Below are 26546 nucleotides of genomic sequence, written 5' to 3'. Positions count from 1 at the left end.
CTTGTCACCACCTGATCATCTCAACCATTGGTTCGGCTCGGCCCGGACCAATGACCGATCACGATCAGACGTGCTTCGACAATCTTGTCACCACCTGATCATCTCAACCATTGGTTCGGCTCGGCCCGGACCAATGACCGATCACGATCAGACGTGCTTCGACAATCTTGTCACCACCTGATCATCTCAACCATTGGTTCGGCTCGGCCCGGACCAATGACCGATCACGATCAGACGTGCTTCGACAATCTTGTCACCACCTGATCATCTCAACCATTGGTTCGGCTCGGCCCGGACCAATGACCGATCACGATCAGACGTGCTTTGACAATCTTGTCACCCCCTGATCATCTCAACCATTGGTTCGGCTCGGCCCGGCCCAATGACCGATCACGATCAAACGTGCTTCGACAATCTTGTCACCACCTAATCATCTCAACCATTGGTTCGGCTCGACCCGGACCAATGACCGATCACGATCAGACGTGGATCTCCACATCACCACATCAACTCAGTCCATTCCATTCCCAGTTCGGATCGGCTCGGCTTTGGTGATCGTCATCTCAGAACCTAGTTGCGGCCGGATTTCACTTGAGAAGATCACGTTGGGACAAACCGCCATACTCAAGTGCACTTGACGTGACTCTCTGACAGATAAGACATTCCAGCTCACAGCCATGACTATTGGGGCATTCCACCTGATCTTCCATCCTTGCATTCAATGCAGCATTGAATGCAAAGGAGGTGAGTAGCTGTGCATGCTACTAGTTATGACCGAACGCGTGGATCTCTCTCAGCCACTCAATCATATGCAGGTAACTTACTCTCCACACCTTCCCTTGTCTATATAAACCAACTTATATGCACAAAGCCAGGATCCCATCCATCCAGCCATCACAAAGCAAATACTTGCACAAACTTTGGCTTACCAAAAACACACTTGGACTTGCTGAGAATAAACCCAGAACATTTGCCTTGTTCTTCCCATTCTCCCAAGTTCATCACATGTTCTTCCTCACTTCCATTCAAACACCATCAAACACACATCACTGACTTCATCATCGGAGCGTGTTTGGCTGGTACCACACCGGTCCATCTCCTTTGATCTTGTGTTTGTCTACAGGAAGATCTCAATCAACATCCACGTCATCATCCGGCAAGGCTTCTGATCAGCCAAGTCACCACCTCTAAGTTGTTGCATCTACCTTACGGGAATTTTGCATCAACAGATATTATGAATGGTGTGCACTATTTTCTCCCCAATGGGGTCAATTAAATTGCATATTCACCCCAAATTAATCAAAGAAACAAAAATGTTTGCTGGCGTCAATTGACCCCATGGACCTCACTGTGTATCCGCTATTCCAGCATGATATTATGAAGGGTGTTCACTATTTTAGCTAGAACATGAAGGCGGAGTTGCAGATTTCCTTGGAGATGATCAGATTTCTTTGGGTTGTGATGGTGGCGGCTGCACTGAGGATTGAGGTGGACGGTGACGGTGACGACCAAAGCCCTGACCACCATGACTAAGATGATGACCAGGACCTGGCTTATTATGACCAACCTGGAGAGGAAAGTACGTGGCAGGAAAAAAAATGTCATGGCCGGACTAAATCAAAGGAAGACAGTGATGATGGTTTATACATACATTGGTAGAGCATTGATTCTCAAATCTAATGTCAAAGAGTTCGATTCTCGTTCTCTCTTGATTAGGTTTTAAGCCAAGAAAGCCTAAGGCACACCATCTCTATATAGAGTACGTTATTATCAACTTTTAACCCGTTAAACAGTTTCAGAGCGTTCGTGTTATAGATATATGTTATTCATACCACAAAATCAAGAAATTAAATTTGTGCAGGCTGACTAAGACCAAAAAAAAAAAAAGAAGAAAATTTGTGCAGGCTATGTTGGGAATTATTAATACCTTTTGTCTCAAAGTAGGCAATGGTGTTTTCGTGTTCGGTGATAAAGGTGTTGGACCTGATGGCGAATTTGAAGGCAAGGTTGATGAGGTGGTGATGGTGGTAGCCACTCTTCTGAATTTGATGATATGAATACCACTCCGTGTTCATAAGCTAGACATCATCCTCACTTCTTCTTTTGACTGTGATGATGATGGTGGTGGGGTTGGTGATGGCGGTGCTGTAGAAGGAGGAGTACTAGTAGTACGTAGTATTAGGCTTTGGAAGCCCAGTAAAGGGGTTCACATTCTGATAATTCCCTTTTGGCTCATAATTACAAACAATGAACACAGCAGTATTGTTGGTGCATACTTTGCGGGTGCAGCCAAGTCTGGTGGTGTTTCTCCACATCATCTGCGTGAAGTGGCTACGCATTTCTGAGACCCAAGACTTATAAGTATATATATTAAGCTCTAGTTTTTCAATGCCAATGTGAGACATTGCTCCACATTACTCTCAGTACGCCCCTACACATGTGGTGAGATTTTGAGCCTTACACGTGAACAAATTGTATTGGGTGACGTGGGAGCACGTGTGGCCGTTGAGCCTTACACGCGGATAACCTAGCTTTAAAAATTATATTGAGTGACGTGGGAGCACGTGTGACAGTTAGGCCTTACGATATTACGATAGAATTAGAGCATCCAACCTAAAACTAATTCGCAATAGGTGGAGAGGCACAAGACTTATAAACACATATGCTAAACTCTAGTTTTCCGATGTGGGACATTACTCCACATTACTCTCAACAATTTCATTCTCCTTGCACTTGAGCGCCTTCATGTCGTAGAACTTAGCCTCATCTGCCCATGCTTTCACTGCGTCTTGGGCCGTCCAATGGGTTTGTGATCCCCAGAAGAAACTCTCCGAGAAGTTTCGCTTTGCTTAATTTGTCCGAGTGTATCATTTTGCAGTCCCCTGCTGCCTGGGTTGAGGCCCAGGACTCCATGTTAGGGGCGGCTGGTTGTTCTGCCTTCGGACCAAGTTATGGGCCTCCAGGAAGACCCGGGCGTCTGAGGCATTAGTATTGGCAGGATTGACATTGAAAGCATTGACATTGGCATTGGTGATGCCGTTGACATTGACAGTTACACCGTTAATTTCCATTGGCATTGGCATTGACCCTTGCCGAGACCACCAGGAGGAAAAGAGAAGCGGTGAAGATTATGGCACCGACAGTTTGACCTCGCTGCATTTCTTTGTTGTTGTACGTGAAGGTGGTGGTGGTGGTAGTGGTGATGGTTTAGTACGTTTTGGTTAATTGGCTGCTCCTCCAAGAGCAGCGGTAGGAGGACAATAAAAAAAAAGCTAAGAGAGTAAATTTCTGATTTCATTCCAAAAAATCTCCTGAAGCACAAATAGTTATGCAACTTATGTCTATATATAGTTGGAAGGAGCTAGGAGGCTGATGGAGAGCCGCAATTTTTGGGAGGTCCTAATTAATTAATTAGTAATTAAGGTGAATGGTCTTTATGTGGTTTCCCATGCAAAATACCCGTCCTTTAATGCCAAGCATCCAGTCCATTTTTCTTATGCTGCAAACTCTTGTTACTAATTAGTTTCTGCAAACTATAGAATTGGATTTCAAATACCCACAAAGATGTCAAAGACTATTTACATGTATTAATTCATCTCTTATATGGCATCAGATTAGAACATTGAATTCTAAATGCCTTTTGATATGCCTAGCTTGTACCATTAAATTTTACTTTGAATATTTCATATCCTAGCTAGGTACCATTTCTGAACTATTAAATTTGACTTTACAAACTTAATTTTTGATCTCTTTTTTTCATTGCTACTGCTCTAAATTCTCATATATACTAGCTTAGATGATATCCGATCGAACACAAATGAACCTGGTAGGTACGTTCTCACTTCTCACACATCAAAGAAATTAAACTAAACCCTAATCATAAGCAACTATATATATTGGTAGAAGTAGAAAGGAGCTAGCAATACAGTAGGAAAGGAGCTTCTCCTCTGGAGGCCATTCAACTGCAGATTGTTGTAATGGTCACTTTCTCATTGGTACGTGCGTCTAGCTAGCAGCATCTTTTCAACATATCTTCATTTGTTGGCCTGCCTTCGATCTTTACCAAAGCTTATCAGTTTGAGACCGAGGTCTTCTCCTCAGAATGAGGTTTGTAATGTGTAGTACCCTTAAAGAAGTACAAATACATGTTGAAATTAATGCACAAATTAGGCCTGCCAGAGCATGCAGAACAAACACCTCAGAGTCCAATAGCTATTATATAGATAAGAGATTTAATTTTATTAGGTAGAATGACTTTTGGAGCTTATAAATTAGATAAAATACTCTCGAATTTTGGGTACTAGATTCAGCCGACTGATCAACGAAGCTATCAATTGAAACTGCTGCAGATGCGTGCGGCCGTCCATTCTAGAGACGGTTTTTCTGAATAACAAAATTTATCAATCATTTTTTTCCTTTTTTTTATTGATAAATATATGCAATCATGATGATATTATTTTTTCAGTTATACATCTAAAATTTTTCTTACTTCTATTGTAATTGAACCTAATTAGAAAAAGAATGCACTTCGCTTAGATATATTACAAAGTGGGAAACTTTTTCATGTCTTGATTAATTATACATAAATTGTGATAGTAAGCCTGGATGAAAATGGATGATAAACAATATTGATAATGGCTGTTGTATTAATGGTGCATGCACCGATCGAGGGTTGAAAGGGTTGAGGTTGAGGTTACTGGCGACGACCAAGACCACCGAGACTACCACGACCACCACGACCACCGCGACCACCGCGACCGCCCTGACCGCCCTGACCGCCACGACTGCCGCGACCACCGCGACCACCGCGTCCACCACGACCACGGCGTACTCCTCGACCACCACGACCACCGCGACCACCACGACCACCGCGACCACCGCGACCACCAAGACCACCACGACCACCACGGCCACGTGCAATATGACTAGGTGCAACAGGAACGAGTGCAACAGGAACACGTGGCCCATGACCAACCTGCATGAGAGGAAAGTGATAGAGAAGGTCATTCGACTCATTACCAGACTAAAATCAAAGGTTTAGAGATACAGTGTTAAAGCATTCATTCCCAACTTATACACAAGATTATATTTTATTACTCATATCACAAAATAAAAAATAAAAAAAACTTGTGCAGAGAATTAATTAATTAATTAAATAATACCTTTGGCATGGGAGTAGCAGGCAATGGTGCTTTGTTGTTGAGTGATGAAGGTGGTGGTGGTGCTGGTATAACTGATGATGCTGTCATAATCCAACCATCTGGCAGCATTCTCACTGAATATTCTTTGTATGGTGACGATGGCGGTAGCGGTGGCAATTGTGGTGCAGAAGGAGTAGGAGTTGTAGGAGGAGTAGTAGGAGGAGTAGAAATGGGCTTTACAAGCCCATTAAAGGGGTTCACATTCTGATAATTCCCTTTTGGATCATAATTACAAGTAATGAACACACCACGATTGTTGGTGCATACCTTGCGGCTGCAGCCAAGTCTGGTGGTGTTCCTCCACACCATCTGCGTGAAGTGGCCGCACATTTCGTTGGCCTTGCACTTGAGCGCCTTCACGTCGAAGAACTGCGCCTCATCTGCCCACGCTTTCACTGCGTCTTGGGGCGTAAAATGGGGCACTGACCCCCAGAACAAGCTCTCTGAGAAGTTGCGCTTTGTTTTGTCTGAGTGTATCATTTTGCAGTCCCCTGCCGCCTGCGTGGAGGCCCACAACTCCGCGAAGCGGGCCAGCTTGTCGTCCCATGTTAGGGGCGGCTGGCTGTGCCGCCTCCGGACCTGGTTGTGGGCCTCCAGGAACACCTGGGCGTCCGCGCTTAATTTCCCGTTTTGGCTTCCCTGCGGATTGACACCTGTCCCTACTGGGGGATTGGGGCCAGTACCGGCGGGAAGCGGGCTTTGTTCATTGGCCGACACCGCCAGCAGGAGAAAAGAGGCGGTGAGAATTATGGCGGCGACGCTACGACCACGCATCATTTGTTTGTTTGTTGTGCTGGCGGCCGTGATGGTGGTGGTGGTGTTTGGTGATGTTTGTTCAGTTTTGGTTACTGGCTGCCCCTCCAAGAGTAGCTGAAGGAGCCTCAATATGAGAGGGGATCAGAGCTGTTTTATTTGATTTAGTTCCCAAAATGACCTTACAACTCGATCAACTCACAATCATACCATGCTCTACTACAATTAATGATGTCCGCGGGGCGGGGCATTCACGTAATTTCATAAACTTAAATTAGCTTCTTGCCGAAATGACCTGTTGAAGAAAAATAGTAATGCTATAGTTGGAAGGAGGAGGCTGATGGAGAACCGCACTTTTTGGAAGGTCAAAGGTCAATATATGGTTTTAATTCCATGCAAATATCTATCCTTCAATGCCTATTGCATGTGGTCCATGTTTTCTTGTGCTGCAAACTAACATGTTACTTAGTTAGTTGGTTAGTTATTTATTACCTTATTTTGTTTTTTTTTTTTTTTTTTGAGTTGGAACTTGGACCTTATTTAGTTTTTTTGGTGCATTGAAACTTAGTTTCGAATTTATGCAACCATATTGTAATTATTTAGTAGTATTTTTTTCACAATATTGAAGAGATTCAATTTAATTTTTTTTTTCTCAAATTTAGAAAAAGAAAAAATCAAATATTATAACGCTATAAGATAGTCAAATTCAAGAAGTCCACGTTTATGATTTAACAAATTTTTGGACGTAACTCGTAAGCGCTATATCAATACAAAGAAACATAATTACAAATTCTACACAGATGAAATTTATATTCTTAGCTTCACTTGAAAATATTGCTAAGAACCCATATATCTCTTATTTCAAAAGTGGAAACTCATGATCGAACTGGTTATTTCAGATAAGATTATTTCTACATTTTAGTTAACATATTTCGAATTATCATTTTTTGTTTCTAAAACTAGCATTATGGCGTGGGTCGGGCTAATGCTCTGCGTTAAGGGTTGAAAATAAATTGGGTTGGAGACTATACATACTTAGGAAAAATAAAATAAAAAGGATTGGGCCAACCGTGTAGAACTACACTTGGGCTATACTCGGGCCAGACCAGCAATACGCACCAACCCAGTAATAAAAATAATCCACGTGGCACGATCTGGAAGTTATGCGTACTGCGCACCCAGCGTAGTAGAGATGTCAACTCCGTAGCGCGAACCGGTCGCGGTCAAACCGCGCTTGGTCTTCTCTTCTCCTCTTCAAGCACGAAAACAAAATATTCGAACCAGAGAACCACCGCCACAACAACTCTTCTTTTTTTCTTTGACGAAATTGCCCTCGTCGTCGTCGTGGTATATCGGTTATACCCAATAGAGAGAAAAGGAGAGAGGTGCGTAGTGCGCACTCCCGCCGTTTCTCTGTCCGATCATCTTCTAAGGCACGCACGTTCTCTGCACTCCGAAATTTCGGAAAAACGCAATTAAATCTCAATAAATTCTGGCCATGCCGATTCGGAAGCCGCCGAATTCGAGGGCGTCTATCAAATTTCTCGCCTTTTGCGTGTTTCTCAGCTGCTTGCCAGGTAAATTTTCTCAGAAACAAACAAAAGACTATGTATACTTTTACGTACGTTTATTGGGAAATTGAATTGTTTTGTGGACGCAGGATGTATATTATCGGCGATCGTGACACTGGATTCGATTGAGATATACAACACGCACGAGTTGTTAAAGGCGGTGAACCCGATTGTGTATTTCAAATGCAAAGGGGAGAACAAGACGATGTTGCCGGACGTGAAGGAAAAGCACGCCTTGTATAAATTCAACGGCCAAGAGTCTTGGCAGGTGAGATTTTGCCCACCCCAAAATTTCAATTTTCTATATAATCCACTCTGATATTTTACAAGCATATTATTGTTATGCAACTGTAATTCAGAATTGCAAACTCTCACCTGATTAATGGTGTTGTGTGTTGTTGAAAAGCTGTTTTTTTGAGCTTCAATTGGGTAGTTTTCTAATGGGGTTATGAATTTTTTTTTTTTTCATGATTGCAGCCACTGACAGAGGTTTCTGGTAGAAAGTGCAAGCGATGTGGATTGTATGAGGAGGACACCTTTAAAACCGATGACAAATTTGATGAGTGGGAGTTATGTCCTTCTGACTTCGATGGTCCTGATGGAAAATACATTCGATTCAAGGACAAGGAATTCAACGCTACGTTTGTGTGTTCCAAGTGTGTATCTCCTTCAGGTGAGTGATAGTCTCTACTCAAATTGAACTTTTTGAACTCATTTCCCTCATGCCCAGATTGGGATGACAAGGAGTTTTGTGCTTAAACTGGTCAGAACTACCATAATAAATACTATTTCTGGGCCTTCTGGCTACAATCAATGATATTTTGATATAAGTTACTCAAATGCTGTTGAATGGCTCTGCATGATTCGTAATTTTTGTTGAATGCATTCGATAATGTGGGAATTTTCGTCTCTTCGGGATGCTGTTGCCTTCATTTCACATTACTTAATTACCAACTGGGCTACCAGTTGAATGAATTCACAACATGTGCAAATGCTAATTTGGGCACTTGTTGGCATGCATGCAGATAGTTTGTGAATTCTCAAAGCTACTTTGTATCTAGTTTCAACTTGTAATTGTAATCTCTTTTTGCTACATGTTTGCAGATTCTAATTCCACCACCGCTGCCCAGTCACATAAAGAAGAAAAGGGAAAGGGATTGCATATTGCTCTAGTGATATTAATCGTTGTTGCTGTTTTAGCTGCGTGTATTTTTGGAGCCGTAGTTGCATACAAGTACTGGCAAAAGAAGAAGAGACAGCAAGATCAGGCTCGGTTTCTAAAGCTGTTTGAAGATGGGGATGATATTGAAGATGAATTGGGGCTTGACCATGTAATATGATTATAATAGTTAATTAACATGATTACCTTCTTTACTGTAAGTTGATCTTACATAAGTTTTGCTGTTGTGAAGAGGGAAAAATAGAAAAGGAAAAAAAAGTTAGAAACAATTTGTGCAATATTTTACTCTGCATATGTTCTTGAGGTGACCAGATATGAACCAGTTCTGTTGGTGGCTGCATGGCTTTGTTAGGAACAATGTTGAAATTTACAGTTGTATTGATATTGTGTGATGTACAAATGAAAGAGACGGACAGAAATTTCATGATCACAAGGGTTATAATTATGTGACTGTAAATTACTGGAAAAAGTTCTTGAAGCAATTCATGAAATTGCCAATGGACTTAGATGCTAATCTACTCCTATCTGCCTCCCCTTGGGATTATCAATTCTATATCTAAACACATTTTGCAATTGAAGGGGAAAACAAAAGCTTGCTATTGGACCTGAATAAGCATCCAAATTAAAATAGGTATTTTTTTTTTATTTTTTTTTGGCCACAAATTAAAAGAGGTTTAGAACAATAGCTTTGCTAGGGAAAATGTTGCAATCATTGCTCACCAAATCATTGTTCCTAGATGTTCACTACATGTCTTTGAGTCTTATCGATACAAGCAAGGCCAGTAGCCGAAAATACTCTCACAAACTCCGATCTCCGGCAGGCCATAGGAAGGTGTAATCCTGGTCTTTTGCCCATTGTAATCATGAGAATTAGCTTTCCCTCCATGTGCAAACCAAGAATCATAGGACCAAGGATTAGAATCACAAGCAGGGTAGTCTTCTTGTGTGACTTCTTCATGCCTAAAATGACTTTCATCCTGTTGCTCACTTTGCCTGGAGTCTTCTATCTTCTCCAACACACTGCCACCTTCATTGTTGTGAATTCCATTGCCCAGGGAGAGGTAACCATCTCCCCAACAGTCACTGAAGGAGTACTCAAATTCTGTCAGCCAATTTCCACAGCCATAATATGGTAAGTGATCTCTCTCATAAGTCTCCTCAGCAAGTTCATTTTCATTCCAGGGACTGCTTGAGAAATCAGCCTCTTCTGTCCCACATGATGAAGATACCAAACCATGAAGAAGTTCCTCCTGGGAAGAATTGGGGTTGAAGAAAGGGCAAGGATACGATATTGCATCTGGTGATAGATGTTCATCATTGCCAGAAATATGGTAACTACCATCATATGGATCGAGGTGGTTGTCAATGACTTGTCTCTCCTCCATATCAAAACCAGAGTGGATCGTCCCCGATAATGTTCAAGCTCCAACACAGCTTGAACTTTGCACAATGTCTCTCGGCAACTTAACTACTCCCCTCTAGACATGGAAAACTATTCTGTTATAGGAAGCATTTAGAGTTGGGATATCAAGGAAAGGCCAAGGCATATTATATTCTGTGGGAAAGGTTGTTTCTTGTAAAAGTAAAGAAAAGGGAATAAGAATCTGAGGCAGTCCAGCACAACCCACATATTGATGAAATTCCATTTTAATCTCTGAATTCTGTCATAAATGCCATGAATTTGGTTACCTACTAATCCCTTCTTGAATGGAATCTCTTTTTGTATGAAAAAGAAGAAGAAAAGATGGCATTAGAGAATTGGTCGGCAGAGCATAATCTTATCCAATCATGAGTCACTGAGAAAAAGGTCACAGCTTCCACTTGCTGGGAAAGCCTTTCTATTCCTCCTTAAAATTCCATTAGCTTGCAAAAATCTCAGTCCGTTTCTTTTTTTCCTTTTTGATTTAGAAGATAGGAAAGGTGAGACTTGAACTCTTGCTATGAATGTGCGTGCTCCTCAATTCCTGTCCATGAATTATGAGATTTCTAATGAAGCCAAGGAAGAAATTGGTTTGTCAAAACTCCAAAATGGTATATTTCATTGGGTTTTACAATTACACAGCTTATCTAATTCCACCATAAATGGAATCTGTAACATGAAATTGTGTAGAATTCTAGATTGACATAAACCAACTTGACAGAAACAAGTGAAAGCCAATTTCACCAAGAACCACCTAAATCTCAAACAATGACTACCTAAATCACAATGATTAACAAACAAAATCGAAGTTAATGCAACAGCAAAAAGCTCACTACCACCAGTAACAAAGAAACCCAATTGCCAAGATTTTCACAAATTCTCATGGAAGATTCGTGTCTTGATCCCTATCAACAAGAACTGGAGGGTGCGCTCGACGAATGAACCTGACAAACTCTGCAAATCGACGGCCCCGATGCTTTGGCACAACAGTCTTGGCTCTTGGGCTCGGATGGTGGTCATGGTCATCCATTGACGATGGGATTGGAACCAATGGCCCTTCAACGCCATGAACAACGCAAGAATCGTCAACGTGGAGATTTGGGGCGACCACAAGAACGTGATTGAAGGAGACCCTCTTGCCATCGGAGCCGAAAGCAAGCGTTGTGTTGCGGTGGAGAGTGGGGAGGGTGGTGTTGGCTGGAAGTTTGATGAGGGCATGGTAAGGCAGAGCTCCGGCGGTGTAGATGTGAGAGTGGAGGGTGTTGGGGTTGATGGGTTGACCTAAGAAGGCGGTGTCGGGTGGCACGAAGCAGGTGACGGTGGCGGGGGCGGCAGCGGCGGCGGGGAGGTTGTGGGAGTGCAGGGCGTGAGCAAAGAGTGCGAATCCGGCGGAGGAGAGAGAAGTGAGCATGGCGTCTGAGCAGAGTGCTTCAATGGTGGTGGGAGTGACTGCCAAGAAGGCTACAAGGAGTAGCATGGTTGAAGTTTGTGAGATCATCAGCATTGCCATTTTGGAGAGAGAGAGAGAGAGAGAGAGAGAGAGGGGTGACCAAAGTCTCTGAAGAAAGGTTCTTGAATTGGATGAGTGGTGGTGAAGAATGTTCTTGAATAACGGCTTTAACAGACTCTCTGGTGGACTTGGACCGAGTTTGAGAGTTTTTTACTGGTCTACAGGTCATATGTCCGCACAATTTTCTCAGGCTTATATCACTCTGAGCTTAATCTGCTGACCCCTTTGTTTAATTGTAATTGAGGGTGCTTACTGCTTAGAGCTAGAGCTATACTAGCCACAATCAACAAATTTGAGCTGATGATTGGTGGGTCCTGCACATTGGGGCTTATTATAATCAACAGCCCAAAATCATTCATGCATGTGTGGACGATTGAATATAGAATTTTCAAACAAATATGGTCAAAACTTGACCAAGCTTAGAATATAATTTCAAGAATTAGACCACTAGTAATATTGTGTGATAAGCATGCATGACATTTTTTTTTGGCCATGGAGTATGCATGATATTTTTGTTTATAGGAAGTATGACATTAATGTTAAATAGATGTAGTCTTGTAGATTGTAGGTGAAGCTTATTAATGGTTAACGCCACTAATTTAGAAAATGAAAAGAACAAACAGTAGCTTAATAAGCAAGTTGAGTTCTTTCTGCATAATCAATCATTTGAAGATGGTTTTTGGTACAAAATTTTCTAAGGTAGGACCATAAAGTAAAACACAAGTCCATAATTGGGGAGGCCTCAACATTGTTACAGAAATGTTCAACAGTCAAATAAGCACTTTGGAAAGCACATTAGATTGTGACTTTGGATGAGCCTATTCCTTGTCTTAAACTCTGCAGGTGCTGAAGAAGACTGGCATAGACTCAGTAAAGTGAGATTTTCCACACAACTGAGTCAGGAATTGAAGGTCCATCACAATTGAATCTTGCCAAAATCGATTATAGCAGTTATGATGTTGTTGCTGAATGGGATACCTGCATGCTTGAAAGCCTATTGCATATATTGTTCTTGGTTGAAAACCTTCACCTTACTGGAACTGGACTGAAGCCTGTCACAATTATGAATGCAAACTGCAATGATTTAACTAGTGCTGGAGCTCACTACTGCGCGATTGAAGTTATCCAACTCCTTGGAATGGGGACCATAAACAGACTTGATGGTGTCCCTGCAGCTTCTACAGACATGAATGAAACCAAACCATCATGCTACTCACTTGAAGGGAAATGGGGAAATGGGTAAATGTTTTTTAGTCAAATAGTAATAGATGTTATATTGTCAAACTCTCAATCACTATTGCGTGCATTCAAGTAATGTTGACAGACTCTCAATCAGTGATGCACATTTAGATATGATCTCACCTATTAGACGATCCGGATTAAAACAGCATAACATGCAAAACAGGCAAAACAAAACTGCTCCTTGCTTCAAATAGTTTAACAAAAATCTACAGTACTTTAACAAAAATGAAAAATAGATCACAACCTGCATGCCTCCTTGTTGAATTTCTTGTTGCTAATCCCAAACAATGACTGAAACACATCTGCCTCCACACGACAAAAATATGGACGTTCTGGGAAAACAAGTCCATACCCATTTGGTGTATAAGAATTCAAACCAAGACAAGAAGGCTACTAAGTAAAGTTGAGTTGTACACACCATTGTAAATGGAGCACTTGCGTGTGCTCTTCTCAAAGTGCACACACCACCCATCTTCACCCACCATACTTCTGTAAAGCTGAAACATACACAAAATGAATTCCAAATTTCCAAAAGCAATGATATGAATGGAAGATTTTCATTTGTTGAAGAAGACAGACCTCAATGTCAGAAGGGTCATTGAGGATCTCTTCAGGGGTAGCAAAAGAGGGACCCTTGTCGAGCTTGCAGCAAGCTCCGCAGCCCTCCACGCACTGCCAGGACTCCTCCTTTCTCTGCCTCCCGAACCCGACGCTCGTCGTCGGGCTTTGCTTTGTTTTTGTCTTCGCCGCCTGCCGTGGCGGCCGTGCCATGCTCACTATGCCGAGACAGGGCAAAGTCACTGCGTTTGACATTGAATTTGTGGATAACAAGTTTCAACGATGGCGGTGGTTTGGGTTTGTTTTTGTTGCTAGACCAAAGTCTGCATATATTATCCACTTAGGGCTAGTTTACGTGTGAACAGCTGTAAAGTAAAGCAGCTAAGTGTTTGGTAAAGTATGTTTTCAAAAGTGCTGAATATGAAAGTGTTTGGTAAATGTTAATGTAAAAGTGTTGTGACTGTGTATAATTACTAAAATAGACATGATGCTAAAAGTGTCTTTCACTTATTTGTTTGGTAAAAATAAAATGTGTTTTACTTGTTTTTTAAATTTTTGGCTACGAATTTTTATTAGCATTAATTTTTCTAAGAACAACATTATTAAATAACTATGTCTATTATTTTTTTAGGTATATTATAATTTTAATCATGCAAATAAAATATCATAATTAATTATCACAATATAAAATATAACTAACAATTGACATATTTTTTAATTTAAAATAAACAAATTAAAAATATAGAAATCAATGAGGATATTATGGGTAAAATAAAATATTCATTGTTGCTGTGATTCACTGCAGCTTTCAAAAGCACCTAGAAACCTGTTTTCTGTTTTTGTTGTGGGAAGTTAAGAATTGTGGGAAAAAACTGTTTTTAATTTTTTTACCAAACACCAAAACTGCTGTAGGTGATTGAGAATTGTCATCCATAACAGCTTTTGGGTCTTCCACCGCAATCCCAAACGGGGCCTTACTGGGTTTGTCCCTCGTTCAACAAATAGACCAATTACTCCTTGGAAAAGAAAATAATAAAAATATAGCGTCTCTTCTTTGGCCACAAAATAATGTTTAATTACACCGAATTACCAAACCTATAAACCATATATTATTTTTATTGATGCCGTTAGATCGTCCTTGTTATTATGAACAGTTTTGTAACAAAAAAATGCGAAATCATTGCAAGATGTGAATGAGCGTTTGGGTAGCACGCACCGAGCATTGGAACACTCACATTCTGCAATGATTCCGCAGTCTGTGTCCCAAATTGGAGAAGACCTCGTCTTATGGTGCGTGTTGATTCAAAACACTCGTGCACTGTGGCAGAGATGAGCATTAATTTATCTGCCATTAGTTTTAATAGTAAGATTTCCATGCTTGGTGCTCCACTGTGACTTAACTTGCAGGTTGTTTTGCTTTGATTGCTATGAGCACGAGAAACACCATCATCTCTTTGACAAACCTATAAGGCTATAACCAATCGTATACTGTAGTAACACCAGCCATGTACGATTTTCCATAAATTTAACAGAAAACCCTGACTTCCCAAGAAGAATCGGTTATTGTTGCTAACAATGTCTGTCAGCAGAACCAAGTTTTGGGACAAAACTGCAAATCACAAAGCCACAAAGGGGAGGGGAAGGAGGCGGCTATAGGATTGGTAAGTACAAGTGCCACCTGCCACCTGGGCTCTTGCCCCTCCCAATACCAGGTTTTGCAAATCACTTGGTATTATTACTCCCACACCCTCAAAAACCTAAAGAGGATTAAGAAAAAGAATCTCAGACTAGTTTTAAGATAGGTTAACGAAATTTATAACTTCACAAGTTCTAAAATTTTATAAATATATAAATCAAACAAGCAAGTCGAATATCCACATAGAACAAGCAGGGAAAAATAAATTGGGTATTGCACACTCAAAGTTTGTCCAAGAGAACAAATTCTATTTTCCTAAGCACCCTAGGGTGACTCACTTCCTCTTGGAGAGCGGCGGTTGTCATCATCATCATCAACAGGGCTCCTATCCTCCCTTGGGCTGGGGCTGCGACCATTCACTTCAGGACTTGGATACCTTCCACCAACAGGGCTGTCTCTCTCAGGGCTTATAGGACTTCTGCTCTTTGCCCTAGGGCTAACAGGGCTTAAGCTCTTTCCCCTAGGGCTACCACTGTACTCAGAACCCTCTTGCCGTGTGGCCAATCTACCATGTCTGGGGGAAGGGCTGCCTCTCCCATGGGGCACATCAGGTGTTAGACTGCGCTTCCTCCCCTTTGAAGGCACTGGACTCTTCCTCAGATCGGGGCTCCTATAAGGACTCAGTGATCTGTCATTGCGCCCTCTCCTTGGTGGGGATCTTGATCGGCTGGCAACCCACAAAGTGATCCAGTTAATAAATCGAAATAAATAAATATATATATATATATTTCAAGATACATCATGCATCTGAGTCTGAACTTGTAGACCATTTCCCCTCAGGATTAAGGCTACTTAAAAATGAGGAGGTGCTTCTCCTCAATTTTTTTTTCCTCAAATAAAGAAGCACAATTGACAACATGCCTCTAAACAGCATTCATATTGTGATTCGCTATAATAAACATATGTTTTAACAGTTGAATGTCAGCAATGCCAAAATTACAAATACATCCAATGGCACACTATAATATCATACAATATCAGGATCAAGAGCAAACTGACCTATAGCTGCGGCTTCGGCTGTAACTTGGGCTACGGCTTCTGCCACGGCGAGGAGAACGTGACCCAACCGGTGATCGTGAACGACTCCGCCCGCGTCTACAATATAATTTGAACAATGAGGAAGCTGCTACAATGATTCATCGATAAAGACAGGGAGAGGGGTGGAAAGAAAAACAGCAATGATAAAAGTAATTACCTTAATTCCTTGGGACTATTTTTGCACTGCCTTTCTATATGGCCTCTTTCTCCACAGCGATAGCATTTATTCTTCCAGTCCCCAGCCTTGCAATCACGAGCCCAGTGGCCATCAATGCCACAATTAAAGCAGCGTCCAGATCCAGGAGGAGGACCTCTGCCCAAATATTCCCGGGAACCACGTGGTCCCTACTCCAAGTAACAAATGAAAGAACAAATCAGTTTGACGAAATAACTAAACAACCTGAGAACACTAACACAATAATATACAGTGGAAAGAAGCAAGGAGGCTGGGAGCACAAAAAGAATAACAATCATTTCCATAATACCTAAAATGCCCATACAATTTACACCCTGGCTGGTATGAAACCATGAAACTACAAGAAGCATTTTCATTCAACTTATAACAATACACACTAAAACATGCATATGTATTTGACTCGGAAAACAACATTCAGCTTAAAAGCTTTACCCCCTTCGCAAATTCCACAATGAGACGACTTCCATCAAATTCCCGACCATCTAAGCTGTATCTGGCGTCATCAGCATCTCGAGGATCACTAAATTCCTGTTAACAAGAGGTGAGAGCAGAAACCAACAAAGGTGACCCCATATTTGGGTTATATGTTGCACAAGCAGGTTATCAAGCATATAACATTATAACCAAAAGAATTAATAACAAAAAGCAAGAAAAACTTACAACAAATGCAAACTCTCGCTTCATGTCCACATCTCGTACTCTGCGTGTTGCCAGAAACAGTAAGCCTATCATTACTTAAGTACTTCAAGTGTATGATACTTCGCCCGTCACAGACGAACTAAACACCAGATTGAGATTGTTGCCATTTGCATAAAAACACGCTATAAGACTACAGAAAGAATCGCCAAAGTCTCCTATAAACTCGGCAAGAATTTCCACCAATTCCACCAAGGCCACCCTCCCACCAAAGACCTCCAAGTAAGGCCAAACCCCAGAAACCTTCAACAAGATCATTCAAGTTAAGAAAACACAACACCTTGGGGAAAAAAGCTCCCCACACACAAGATGATGAAAAGCTACATTAAACCAAGCATAAAAGCAAGCTTGGCAGGAACCAAATGTCCCCAACAATTTTGGTGGAAAAATCTGACAGCCCTCACAACTAAATAATGATTCAATCAATTAGTTTTCCATTATATTTCAATTCATAAGACGCATAACTGTGATTCCATATAGATTGCATAGAAGATGGGTTTGTCACTTGACACAAATTCTGCAATAAAACAAGTGATTACCTTCCATATCTGTTGAACAGGCGCTCCAGGTCACGTGATCGCGTGCGTGAAGATAAGCGGCCAACATAGAGACGCGTACTTCCATATCGATCATCATAACGAGGCATTTTCAGGCTGAATCAAAATAATAAACATTGTAAACACCAATGGGAAACCTTGCTACTATTTTCAAGCATTATAAATAAAAGGGGAATATTAGACACTAGAACATCTCAACAATTTCAGTTTTGTATTAATCAGTGAAAATTCTAGAAACACTCCAATGCAATTATTTCGGACCCAACTCATTAATTCAGTTGAGAAATTAGGATGCACAAATTAGGGCTCGTTTGAGCATCTTTAAAATTCAAATGGAACCTATTAAATTTTGCACTCTCTAAAGCACAAATTCTTCATCTTGAATAATCCAACAACGAACCCCTCAAAAATAAAAAATTGGGGAGCAAAATTCTTATTAAACTTTCAAAAACAACAACCAAGCAGCCCTAATTACATCTGTACTCAACTTAACAAACAAACCAAGATCTATTAATCTCTAGCTCAATATATAAAGTCAAAATCAATATATCGCACATACACACACAAATCTAATAAAAACCCAAAAGATAAAAAATTTCAAATAAAAAAATCTTCGTAAACTCACTGACCTGCGAGTGAATATTAAAGGAAAAAGCCCTAAACAAAATCCTTATTTAAATTTAACGTAAAATTGTTAAAGTTCGTACCTTGACAGGTAAATAAATCCCCAAAATTCGATTTAACCTAGTAACACTTTCGGAACACAGAGAGAAAAGAGAAGATTCTGTCCTTGTGATTTATAGAGCGAACCGACAGGTTTGACGGCCAGGATGCACTTTTGTTAATCCAAGGGTTGGGATTTGAGCAGATAAAATAAATACAAAAAATTGAAGGGTACCACTATTTAAACCCAATTATTTTATTTTTATCTCCACTATTTCCTATTATTTACACTCAAGTACTCAACTATCAAATTAATTATAAAAATTTATTTTACAACCAATAATTTTTTCAAAAAAACTTTTACCAAAACCAAATCACATGTGCCACTACTTTCTATCTATTCATGCTCTCTATACCAACACCACCACCTACCACCATCACCACTGGGCTGGGTTGATTTGATCGAAAAATCAAAATTGTATCCGAAATCGTTTTAATTGATGTCAAAAATAACCGTACCGAGATATTGATTTGTCAACCGAACCTGTATGTTCGGTTCTAGTTTTAGTTCTCAGATCCTAGAATCGTCAATTTATCGAACTGAACCAAATATATATAATATTTAATTTAAATATTAAATTTTATACATTTTTATATCCTAAAATAGCTTTCTATAATACATTTATATACATTTATATAAAAAATATATAAATTTATAAACTTTGATACAGTTGTCTATATAATTTGGCCTACACGCCGACCCTGGGCTTATTAATATAACTTAGTCCAGCCCAATCAAACCAAAACGACTGCTGGATTTCTCTTTTGGAGGAGAGAGACTACTGGAGTTCCAACAGTAATGATGGTTTCTCTTTTGGGGGTATCTATGCCATACGCAGATCATGGGGTAATGATATTTGGCTGCCTTTTTTTTTTTTTTTTTTTTTAAGTATCTGTAGGAAATTACAGAGAGAAAGGAACAGAAGGAAAATGGAGGAGGAAGAGGTATTTTTTTTATTTAATGAAAATAACTCAATTTTGGGGTGGTGATTAGGGGTGGGTTCGGTCCGATTACTGAACCGAGAACCCCAAACCAGCAACCGACCGAACCCCCTCGAATGGCCTTTTTGGCCTCGAGTATAATCAAACAATGGTTAAATGAAAATTTGCAAAAACAATTACACAGTGTAAAAGAATATATCTTAATATGATAAGCCCAATAGTAATAATATTATGGGTGCCGCTATTCAATGGAGGAGAGGGTACTGCCCGTCTTATCGCGGCAGTGAGATGATCGGATGGAGGGCTGTTGGTTGGCAGACTAGAGGGAGGTGGTGGGGGGCTAAGTTGCTCCTGGTGGGGACGGACGATGGGTTTGATTGAAATGAAGTTTTTTTAAAAAAAAATTAGTATGTCTTCATTGGAATTTACATTATGAAAAAAATATGTATTTACATTTTATTAAATTATTGGAACTATTAATAAAAAAATTAAATTTGAATAACGGCACCCAAAATTGAATTATATGACACTTTTGTTAATCTAAGGCTTAGGCTATATAGTTTAATGTGCGTGGGGGAGAGCGTGTGTGGTGTTAGTAAAATAGAAAATACTGAGAGTCTCAATTTTTTTTCTTCACTTATGTGTTATTATTTTATTGAATATGTTACTTTATTATAGTAAAATAGTCCCATAAAATGGGCTTGAGTTGAATAGGCCTTGGCCTACCTGACTTACTACAAGTAGCAGGTGGGATACTAGTTTTTCGGCCCAAGCTCGGGAAAGCATCAGGCTAAAAGCTTGAAACTCACTAATTAAGAACTAGTTTTCGACAAAAAAAAACTGGTTATGAAGATTCTCAGCAAAAAAGAGAAAATAATTTATTACTCTCCCAAGGGATTATGAGCTCATGAAATTACTTAAAAGGACGATAAGGGTAACTAACTTTCGTAACATTAAGGAGGATTTCTGTACATATCTTAGATCATTGAACGCTTGATGTAAGTATCGATCGCTCATCAATTATTTGACAATTATTAATGCAGTTGGCAATCAATATTTTTTTTTGTTACAATAGAGGCTCAAGGCCCAATACACAAGACGATTGGTGTTGCTTTTTGTTCTATAACATAAAAACACAAGTGTTTATCTTTTTGGATGATAAATCAGTGGTATGCCAATTATAGTTGATAAACTTATGAACAATACTTGGGTCACCCCACCTCTCTAAATTATGATTTCAGCAATATCAGCGTATAATTAGAATCATTCAATTTTTAGATAACATATTAAAGATTATTTCTGCAAAAAATCAAATCAATCGAAAATCGTTTTGTTATATAACTGTTGTCAATTAAATATAAAAAATCAACGGTTTGGTAAAAAAATTACTCTTTAATTGAAAATCGTTAGATTTTTTTTAATTAATTGACAACAATTATATAACTAAACAATTTCTGATTGATTTGATTTAATTTGTTGATGAAATGTGATACAAATAATTTTTTTATTATACATTGACAACCAAAATTAGTTTGCAAAACAAATGTGAAATCATGTCATATTACTGAGTCAACGAATGGTCAATAAATGAAGAAATCCAATACAGAGCTCATAAACTGAAGGCAAAGCTCCATGTGTGTATCACCAAAATGCATGAAACAAACATATGTATATATAAAGTATAATAACTTACAATTATACACTGAATTAACAAAGACCAACAACTATATGTCTGTGACATGTAATATTAATTTGTACCCCTCACATTGGCAACCTTGATGTTATCATGAATTAGCTCCTCTTATTCTTGCTCCCCAACAACAAACTAAAATAAAACAGAACCCTAAAGAAGAACCCCCAGGCTATGGTGACCCAGAAGCAATTCCATTTGCTTAAATCCGTGATCCCCTGGTGCTTGAGTATATCGGCTCCGGTGGTGACGCAAGTGGACCCCGTAATGTTGATCCCTAGAGTGGTGCTCATGGTCTTGAGCAGCTTCAACTTCATCGCCACTGGGACGGCACCCAGTGGCGTGTTGTCGAACATCTGGGCCCCCCTCACAAAACACTTGAGGGGGTCTTGGAACTCGTTTTGCAAGACACCCTCGTAGGGGTACTTAACGAGAGAAATGTAATGGAACCAAATCCAGTAGATGGGGATTCGATCTCGGGATATGAAGAAGCCACTAAAGAGAAGAAAATAGGCCAAAATGGCGACGACAACCGTGTAGCCCAACATGACATGGGTGACGACCCCGGATAGGAAGGTGACAAAGGAGCTGCCGGCCCAAAAGGCCGAGCAGATTGTCAAAAAGAAAAACAAAAAGCCGGAAGGCCCACCAGCGAGGCCCACGGCCCAAAAGGTGGTGGCGGCAAAAGTCAAAGAGAGAAAAAGCAAAGAGGGAATGGAGATTAGAGAGTGAGCAAGAACATAAGAGGAGCGGCGGTAGGCATTGTAGGCAGTCTCTCGCATGAAGATGTAGCGTTCTTGGAGGAAGACGGGGATGGCCTCGGCGCACGTGTAGAAGGTGGTGGACATGGCGAAGGCGAAGAACCCGAGCCGCTCTTCCACGCCCTTCGGGGAGTTGTCCAGCTGCCAGAACATGGTGGCCAGGATCACTCCCGTCACCAAAACGGCGCCGAATCGGATGCCCAACAGCTCCGGCATGCGCCGAGAGTTCGTCAGGGACCGCTTCGAGATCACCACCATTTCGGTCCAGATCGGATTCGCGAAGGTCGGGACGGAGTTGTTGCTGGAGTCCGTTGGCGCGCCGGCGCCGGAGACCAGTTTCCCGCGGGAAATGCTGGCGCTGATTGCGTCTTTCAGAGACAGCTTTGGGGTTGTGCCAATACTGTTCGTCTTTTCATCTTTGCCTTGCTTTTTCGTGGCCTGCCAGGACTTGTTGAATTCCACCAAGCTTCTAGTTCCACCTGATGCATGCATATATGTTAACAACAAATTATCTTAATCAAAATATTTAGTATTTCAAACCAAATAATACTAAACATTTCATTAGATTATAAACACACAACTACCACTAGTTCGCTGGTGTCCAAATTAATGTTCTGTAACTACTGTTTATTGTAAGCTAGCTTATATTATATGTTTATAATTACATCATTCTAAATTTATTTATTTAATACATGTTTTAAACACTAAATTCTAGACTGAAAGAGCTTAATTAACCAGCTTATTTTTTATGCAAGCACAATATGTTATAATTATAAACAACTAAATTCGATGACTCTATTTTGAAGGTTTGAAAATGTAGAAATATCCACAAAAATATCAACAAAATATTATGAGAGAAATATATTGAATTTTTTAGTAAATAATTATCTTTTCACTACATACTCTAAATTTAATTTCCTGAGTTCAAAATACTTAAAAAAAAAAAAAAACACATCAAAAAGGCGTTATTTTACCCGCACAGAAAATATTAATAGCAAATATTTCGGAAAATTAGTTAAAAGAAAAACGGAGAAAATTTCAAAAGACGATCAAAATTGAACCTGGGGTTTCCTCGAGTTCTCTGATAAGGTCAAGCGCGAACTCGGTTCGGTTCTCGGTTTCGGGGATCGGACGGCCGAACTCCCCGAAAAACAGCGGAAGATTCGCCGGAGAGCCACCGTACACGGTCTGTCCATGCGACAGAAATATCAACCGGTCCAACAGGCCAAGTATTCTATAACTCGGCTGATGAATCGACATGACCACAATGCTCCCACTCTGCGCGATCCTCTGCAAAACCTTGACCACCATGAAAGCACTGGTCGAGTCGAGCCCCGAGGTGGGCTCATCAAGAAACAAAACAATGGGGTCGTGAATTATATCAATCCCGATCGAGACCCTCCGCCGTTCTCCGCCGGAGACGCCGCGGTGGCCCTCGTCGCCGATGACGGTCTTGGCGGCGTTCCGGAGACCCAGTTGATCAATGAGAGCCTGCACTCGAGTTTTCTTCTTGGACTTGGAGAGCGAGCGGGGGAGTCGGAACTCGGCGGAGAACATGAGAGTCTCTTCGACTGTGAGCATTGGGAAGAGGAGGTCGTCTTGCATGACGTAAGCTGAGATCACTTTCGCGAGTCTCGAGTTTAGGGTCTCGCCGTTGAGTGTGATCGAGCCTTTTAAGCTGTCTTTGGAGATTCGATCGGCGAGGGCGTCGATGAGGGTCGATTTGCCGGACCCACTTGCTCCGAGAACCGCCATGAGCTCGCCTTCTCTGGCCTCGCCGGAGATGTTGTTCAGTAAAATCTTGGTGTTTGGGTTATTTCCCATTTTACCCTCCGGCGTCTGCGTTTTGGTGCTGAAGCACGGTGGCAGTAACGTCATTTTGCGGCAGACTTTGACGCTGTATGTGAGATTGGTGAAGGACAGAACAAAAGGGTACGACGACGGCGGCGCGGAGCTGCAAGCGGAGCCGAGCTCGAGAAGTACGTGATGATCGTCGTCAGCTGTTTGGTGGGCGGCTTCGACCCACTTCAGAAGCTCCCCGAGCGTGGGGTTCACGCGCGGAGGTCTGGAGGGGTTGAATTGTTTTAGCTCCGTGTTGGGTTGTTGTTGGGGTGTTGAGACGTGGTTGAAGACGACGACGTTTCGTGGTGGTGGTGGTGCCGTGGACGACATCGTTTTGTTTGGAGCTGGTAGAGCAGCAGTGGATGTATGCGACGTCGTTGGAGGCATATTAGGAGCGTTTGTCACTAGTTACAGAAACTCTTTGAGCGCGGGATTTATAGAAAGGGGATCGGGAGGGTTTGGTGAGTTGAAGTGTCCAACCGCAGCTTTCATGTTCTAGAATAATTTCTCCATGTTCTACGTATAGTATACCAAGTCTAAGATTCACTTAAATTATAATACTTATATAATTTTTAAGGATATTGATTAGAAGTTACGGTTTTAGATATTAATAATTAATGTTAATAATTATAAACCCCCTAGTTAGAGATAAAATTTCTCATAACCTCCACCCAAAATCTAACTCTCTTATAACCCCCAATCTTACACTTAATATTTTCCTAAACCCCCTAGTCAACTAATACCCAGTCAACTTTGACTCCCCATATTTTAATTTTCCAGTTTTACCCCTTTTGTTTTATTTTCATTTTCAGCCAACTAATACTCTCTCTCTCTCTCTCTCTCTCTCTCTCTCTCTCTCTCTCTCTCTCTCTCTCTCTCTCGGTCTCTCCTATCTGTTGCCTCTCTCCCCTCTGCATCTCTCTCTCTCCCCGCTGCTATCGCCGGCGCGTGCGCCGCCGTCTGGCGACGGTTGCCGGCGAGACCGGTCCCATCACACTCGCCTCTCCTTCCTCTTCCTCCCTATGCCCTCCACGTGCCGTGAAACTAAACGTCGACGCCAGATCTGCTCAAGTCCGATCGTCATCTCCGGCGGTGACTTCGCGATTCCGGCGACGTCGCAGCTGCTCTCCACTTCCAGAAGCTTCCTCTCGACGTGGTGAGTGTGATGGTGGTCTCCGATTCTCCAACTGACCACCGTGGACGGCGAATCGACTCCGAGAAGGTCCGAGACTTACCGCTGCCATTGCCGGCGATTCCGACGGCGGATTGAAGTGGTTCCGGTCCCATTCTTCTCCCCTCGACATTCTCTCTCTACTGGTATACAAATTTGTGTTCAATTGCCTCGAATTTCAAAAGCCCTAATTTGAAAACCCCAACCTCCGCTGCTGCCACTCTCGGAATTCGGCGGCTCCGACCACCCATGGTTAAGATTTTGGTATGAAAATGCTCATCTCTCTGAGTTCTTTATGTTTGTTAAATCAATTCTTTGATTTAGATAATGAGATTGAACAGTTTCAGTTCGTGAAACAGTTTCAGTTCTTGAAACAGTTTCAGTTCGTGAAACATGAGTTTGAAATGAACTTTGAATGAAATTATGGTTCTGAAATATGATGAATCAAATTTGCAGGTAGAAACAGATCGAGGCAGTGGCGACTGTCGTGTACTCGTCGCGCGTGAGGTGATCGGACGACGTTGTATTGTTGGCTACTTCTCTCATCTCAATGAATTGTTGTATTGTTGGTTTTTTTTGATAAGGTTGCTGTGTTCTTTTTAGTGAAACGGAATTCAGTAAAGGTGTAACTGTTTTAGTGAAGTGTAATTGTTTTAGTAAAGGTGTAATTGTTTTTTAATTAAGGTGTAATTGCATTTTAGTCGAGGTGTAATTGTTTTATCACTTAATTCAGTTTCAGTAAGTGAATTCATAACTGAATTCTTCAATTTAGTGTAACTGAATTTCTGAAATTCAGTTTCAGTGTAATTGAATTCTTGAAATTCAGTTTCAATGTAATTGAATTTTTGAAATTCAGTTTCAGTGTAACTGAATTTTTGAAATTCAGTTTTAGTGTAATGAAATTCAATTTCAGTGTTTGATTTTAGTTTTAGTGAAATATTCCGTTTTAGCAAAAACGTCAATTCCCAAAAAAAAAAAAAAAAAAAAAAAAAACAGTTTCACCAAAATACAGTTACAGTGACGTCAGCATGCGTCAGCGCGCGTCAGCATACGTCAGAAGGGTAATTTAGGATTATAAGTTTTAGGGGGTTTTGAAAGAGTTTATAGATGAGTGGGGGTTTAGACAAATTTTTTTGGTGAGTAGGGTGTTTAAAATTAGGCACTATAATAATTATACACGTTTTATAATTAGAATGATTACATAAAAAAAAAAAACTATAATTTTTCACTACTATATAAATTAAATAACACTAATTAAATAACACGCTCCATCTAAATTAAAAAAAACTATAATTTTTCACTACTATATAATTTTTGTACTCAAACACTAATTAAATAACACGCTCCATCTAAATTACTTGGAATTTTTACTTGTATATTTGTAGTTTAATTTCGATATTTTCGTAAACCTTATTAAACTATATTTTGATGGATAAACAGACTGAAAATTAATATATACTTGAAATTAATTAAATTGAGTTTTCTTTTTTTGATAGACAAATTTGAGTTTTTATGTATTCACTCACTTAATTACTTAGGGGGATGACCTGAAGTTGGAAATAAGAAGCTCATACAGCCCTCAACATATTTTCGTCACTGAAGGATTGTATATATATAGTCGCATTTCTTGTAAAGAGTCTGTTTGAGAGTGTTTTTGTACAAAAAGTTTTTTGCTAGTTAATCACAAGTAAAAAGAACAGCAGGCCATGCATGAGCCTCTTTATTAGTTTGATTCTTGTTAACTTTGTTTTTTGGTAAATAGACTCTTGTTAATTTTAAGGTATATTGTTATTGGGTTA

The 26546-nt window shown here is 40.5% G+C and overlaps 5 protein-coding genes across 7 annotated transcripts; 1 reads left to right on the top strand and 4 right to left on the bottom strand.

Annotated features, from left to right (window-relative positions):
* Positions 1 to 7201: 7201 nt before the first annotated feature.
* Positions 7202 to 9236, top strand: LOC147281725 (valine-tRNA ligase). Its single transcript, XM_086248989.1, has 4 exons — positions 7202 to 7531; positions 7615 to 7793; positions 8003 to 8198; positions 8630 to 9236. Exons 1-4 carry the CDS (start codon positions 7453 to 7455, stop codon positions 8863 to 8865), a joined length of 690 nt encoding a protein of 229 aa, XP_086105115.1. The 5' UTR covers positions 7202 to 7452; the 3' UTR covers positions 8866 to 9236.
* A 145-nt stretch (positions 9237 to 9381) lies between these two features.
* Positions 9382 to 10990, bottom strand: LOC147281724 (uncharacterized). The gene has a single exon (XM_086248990.1). The coding sequence runs from the start codon at positions 10088 to 10090 to the stop codon at positions 9467 to 9469; it is 624 nt and encodes a 207-aa protein (XP_086105116.1). The 5' UTR covers positions 10091 to 10990; the 3' UTR covers positions 9382 to 9466.
* Positions 10991 to 12262: 1272 nt separating this feature from the next.
* On the bottom strand, positions 12263 to 13761 carry LOC147281723 (zinc/iron-chelating domain protein). Its single transcript, XM_086248896.1, has 4 exons — positions 13457 to 13761; positions 13296 to 13374; positions 13122 to 13209; positions 12263 to 12813 (listed from the first exon to the last, which is right to left on the bottom strand). The coding sequence occupies exons 1-4, from the start codon at positions 13688 to 13690 to the stop codon at positions 12720 to 12722; spliced, it is 495 nt and encodes a 164-aa protein (XP_086105022.1). The 5' UTR covers positions 13691 to 13761; the 3' UTR covers positions 12263 to 12719.
* A 1473-nt stretch (positions 13762 to 15234) lies between these two features.
* LOC147281722 (serine/arginine-rich splicing factor RS2Z33-like) lies at positions 15235 to 18466 on the bottom strand. Of its 3 annotated transcripts, none has more exons than XM_086246822.1 (7): positions 18326 to 18466; positions 17601 to 17714; positions 17026 to 17065; positions 16798 to 16893; positions 16327 to 16514; positions 16131 to 16226; positions 15235 to 15798 (listed from the first exon to the last, which is right to left on the bottom strand). In XM_086246822.1, the coding sequence occupies exons 2-7, from the start codon at positions 17705 to 17707 to the stop codon at positions 15396 to 15398; spliced, it is 930 nt and encodes a 309-aa protein (XP_086102948.1). In that variant the 5' UTR covers positions 17708 to 17714; positions 18326 to 18466; the 3' UTR covers positions 15235 to 15395. The 3 variants fall into 3 exon arrangements, with proteins under 3 accessions (XP_086102948.1, XP_086102949.1, XP_086102950.1); XM_086246823.1 differs by having other exon boundaries at positions 18248 to 18362; XM_086246824.1 differs by having other exon boundaries at positions 17026 to 17304; positions 18326 to 18343.
* A 2608-nt stretch (positions 18467 to 21074) lies between these two features.
* On the bottom strand, positions 21075 to 23906 carry LOC147281721 (ABC transporter G family member 20-like). The gene is made up of 2 exons (XM_086248131.1): positions 22796 to 23906; positions 21075 to 22213 (listed from the first exon to the last, which is right to left on the bottom strand). Exons 1-2 carry the CDS (start codon positions 23904 to 23906, stop codon positions 21075 to 21077), a joined length of 2250 nt encoding a protein of 749 aa, XP_086104257.1.
* Positions 23907 to 26546: the final 2640 nt, after the last annotated feature.

Source organism: Dryas octopetala, chromosome 6 (assembly GCF_963921425.1).
Source record: "Dryas octopetala chromosome 6, drDryOcto1.1, whole genome shotgun sequence".
NCBI classification, from domain to species: domain Eukaryota; kingdom Viridiplantae; phylum Streptophyta; class Magnoliopsida; order Rosales; family Rosaceae; genus Dryas; species Dryas octopetala.
Note: the sequence above shows the minus strand (reverse complement) of the source record. Positions and strands in the feature narration are given on the sequence as shown.

Bases quoted from the DNA above. Each gene is read 5' to 3' on its own strand.
- LOC147281725 (XM_086248989.1), top strand. From the start codon at position 7,453: ATGCCGATTCGGAAGCCGCCGAATTCGAGGGCGTCTATCAAATTTCTC. The intron at 7,532-7,614 runs GTAAATTTTCTC...TTGTGGACGCAG, and splicing joins GTTTCTCAGCTGCTTGCCAG to GATGTATATTATCGGCGATC. The intron at 8,199-8,629 runs GTGAGTGATAGT...ACATGTTTGCAG, and splicing joins CAAGTGTGTATCTCCTTCAG to ATTCTAATTCCACCACCGCT.
- LOC147281724 (XM_086248990.1), bottom strand. From the start codon at position 10,090: ATGGAGGAGAGACAAGTCATTGACAACCACCTCGATCCATATGATGGT.
- LOC147281723 (XM_086248896.1), bottom strand. From the start codon at position 13,690: ATGTCAAACGCAGTGACTTTGCCCTGTCTCGGCATAGTGAGCATGGCA. The intron at 13,375-13,456 runs GTCTGTCTTCTT...TGTATGTTTCAG, and splicing joins ATGACCCTTCTGACATTGAG to CTTTACAGAAGTATGGTGGG. The intron at 12,814-13,121 runs GTTGTGATCTAT...TCATGTCTGTAG, and splicing joins TTCAACAAGGAGGCATGCAG to AAGCTGCAGGGACACCATCA.
- LOC147281722 (XM_086246822.1), bottom strand. From the start codon at position 17,707: ATGCCTCGTTATGATGATCGATATGGAAGTACGCGTCTCTATGTTGGC. The intron at 16,894-17,025 runs GTAAGTTTTTCT...TCTTGTTAACAG, and splicing joins AGCGAGAGTTTGCATTTGTT to GAATTTAGTGATCCTCGAGA. The intron at 15,799-16,130 runs GTCAGTTTGCTC...GTGGGTTGCCAG, and splicing joins AGCCGAAGCCGCAGCTATAG to CCGATCAAGATCCCCACCAA.
- LOC147281721 (XM_086248131.1), bottom strand. From the start codon at position 23,906: ATGTCGTCCACGGCACCACCACCACCACGAAACGTCGTCGTCTTCAAC. The intron at 22,214-22,795 runs GTTCAATTTTGA...TGCATGCATCAG, and splicing joins AGAACTCGAGGAAACCCCAG to GTGGAACTAGAAGCTTGGTG.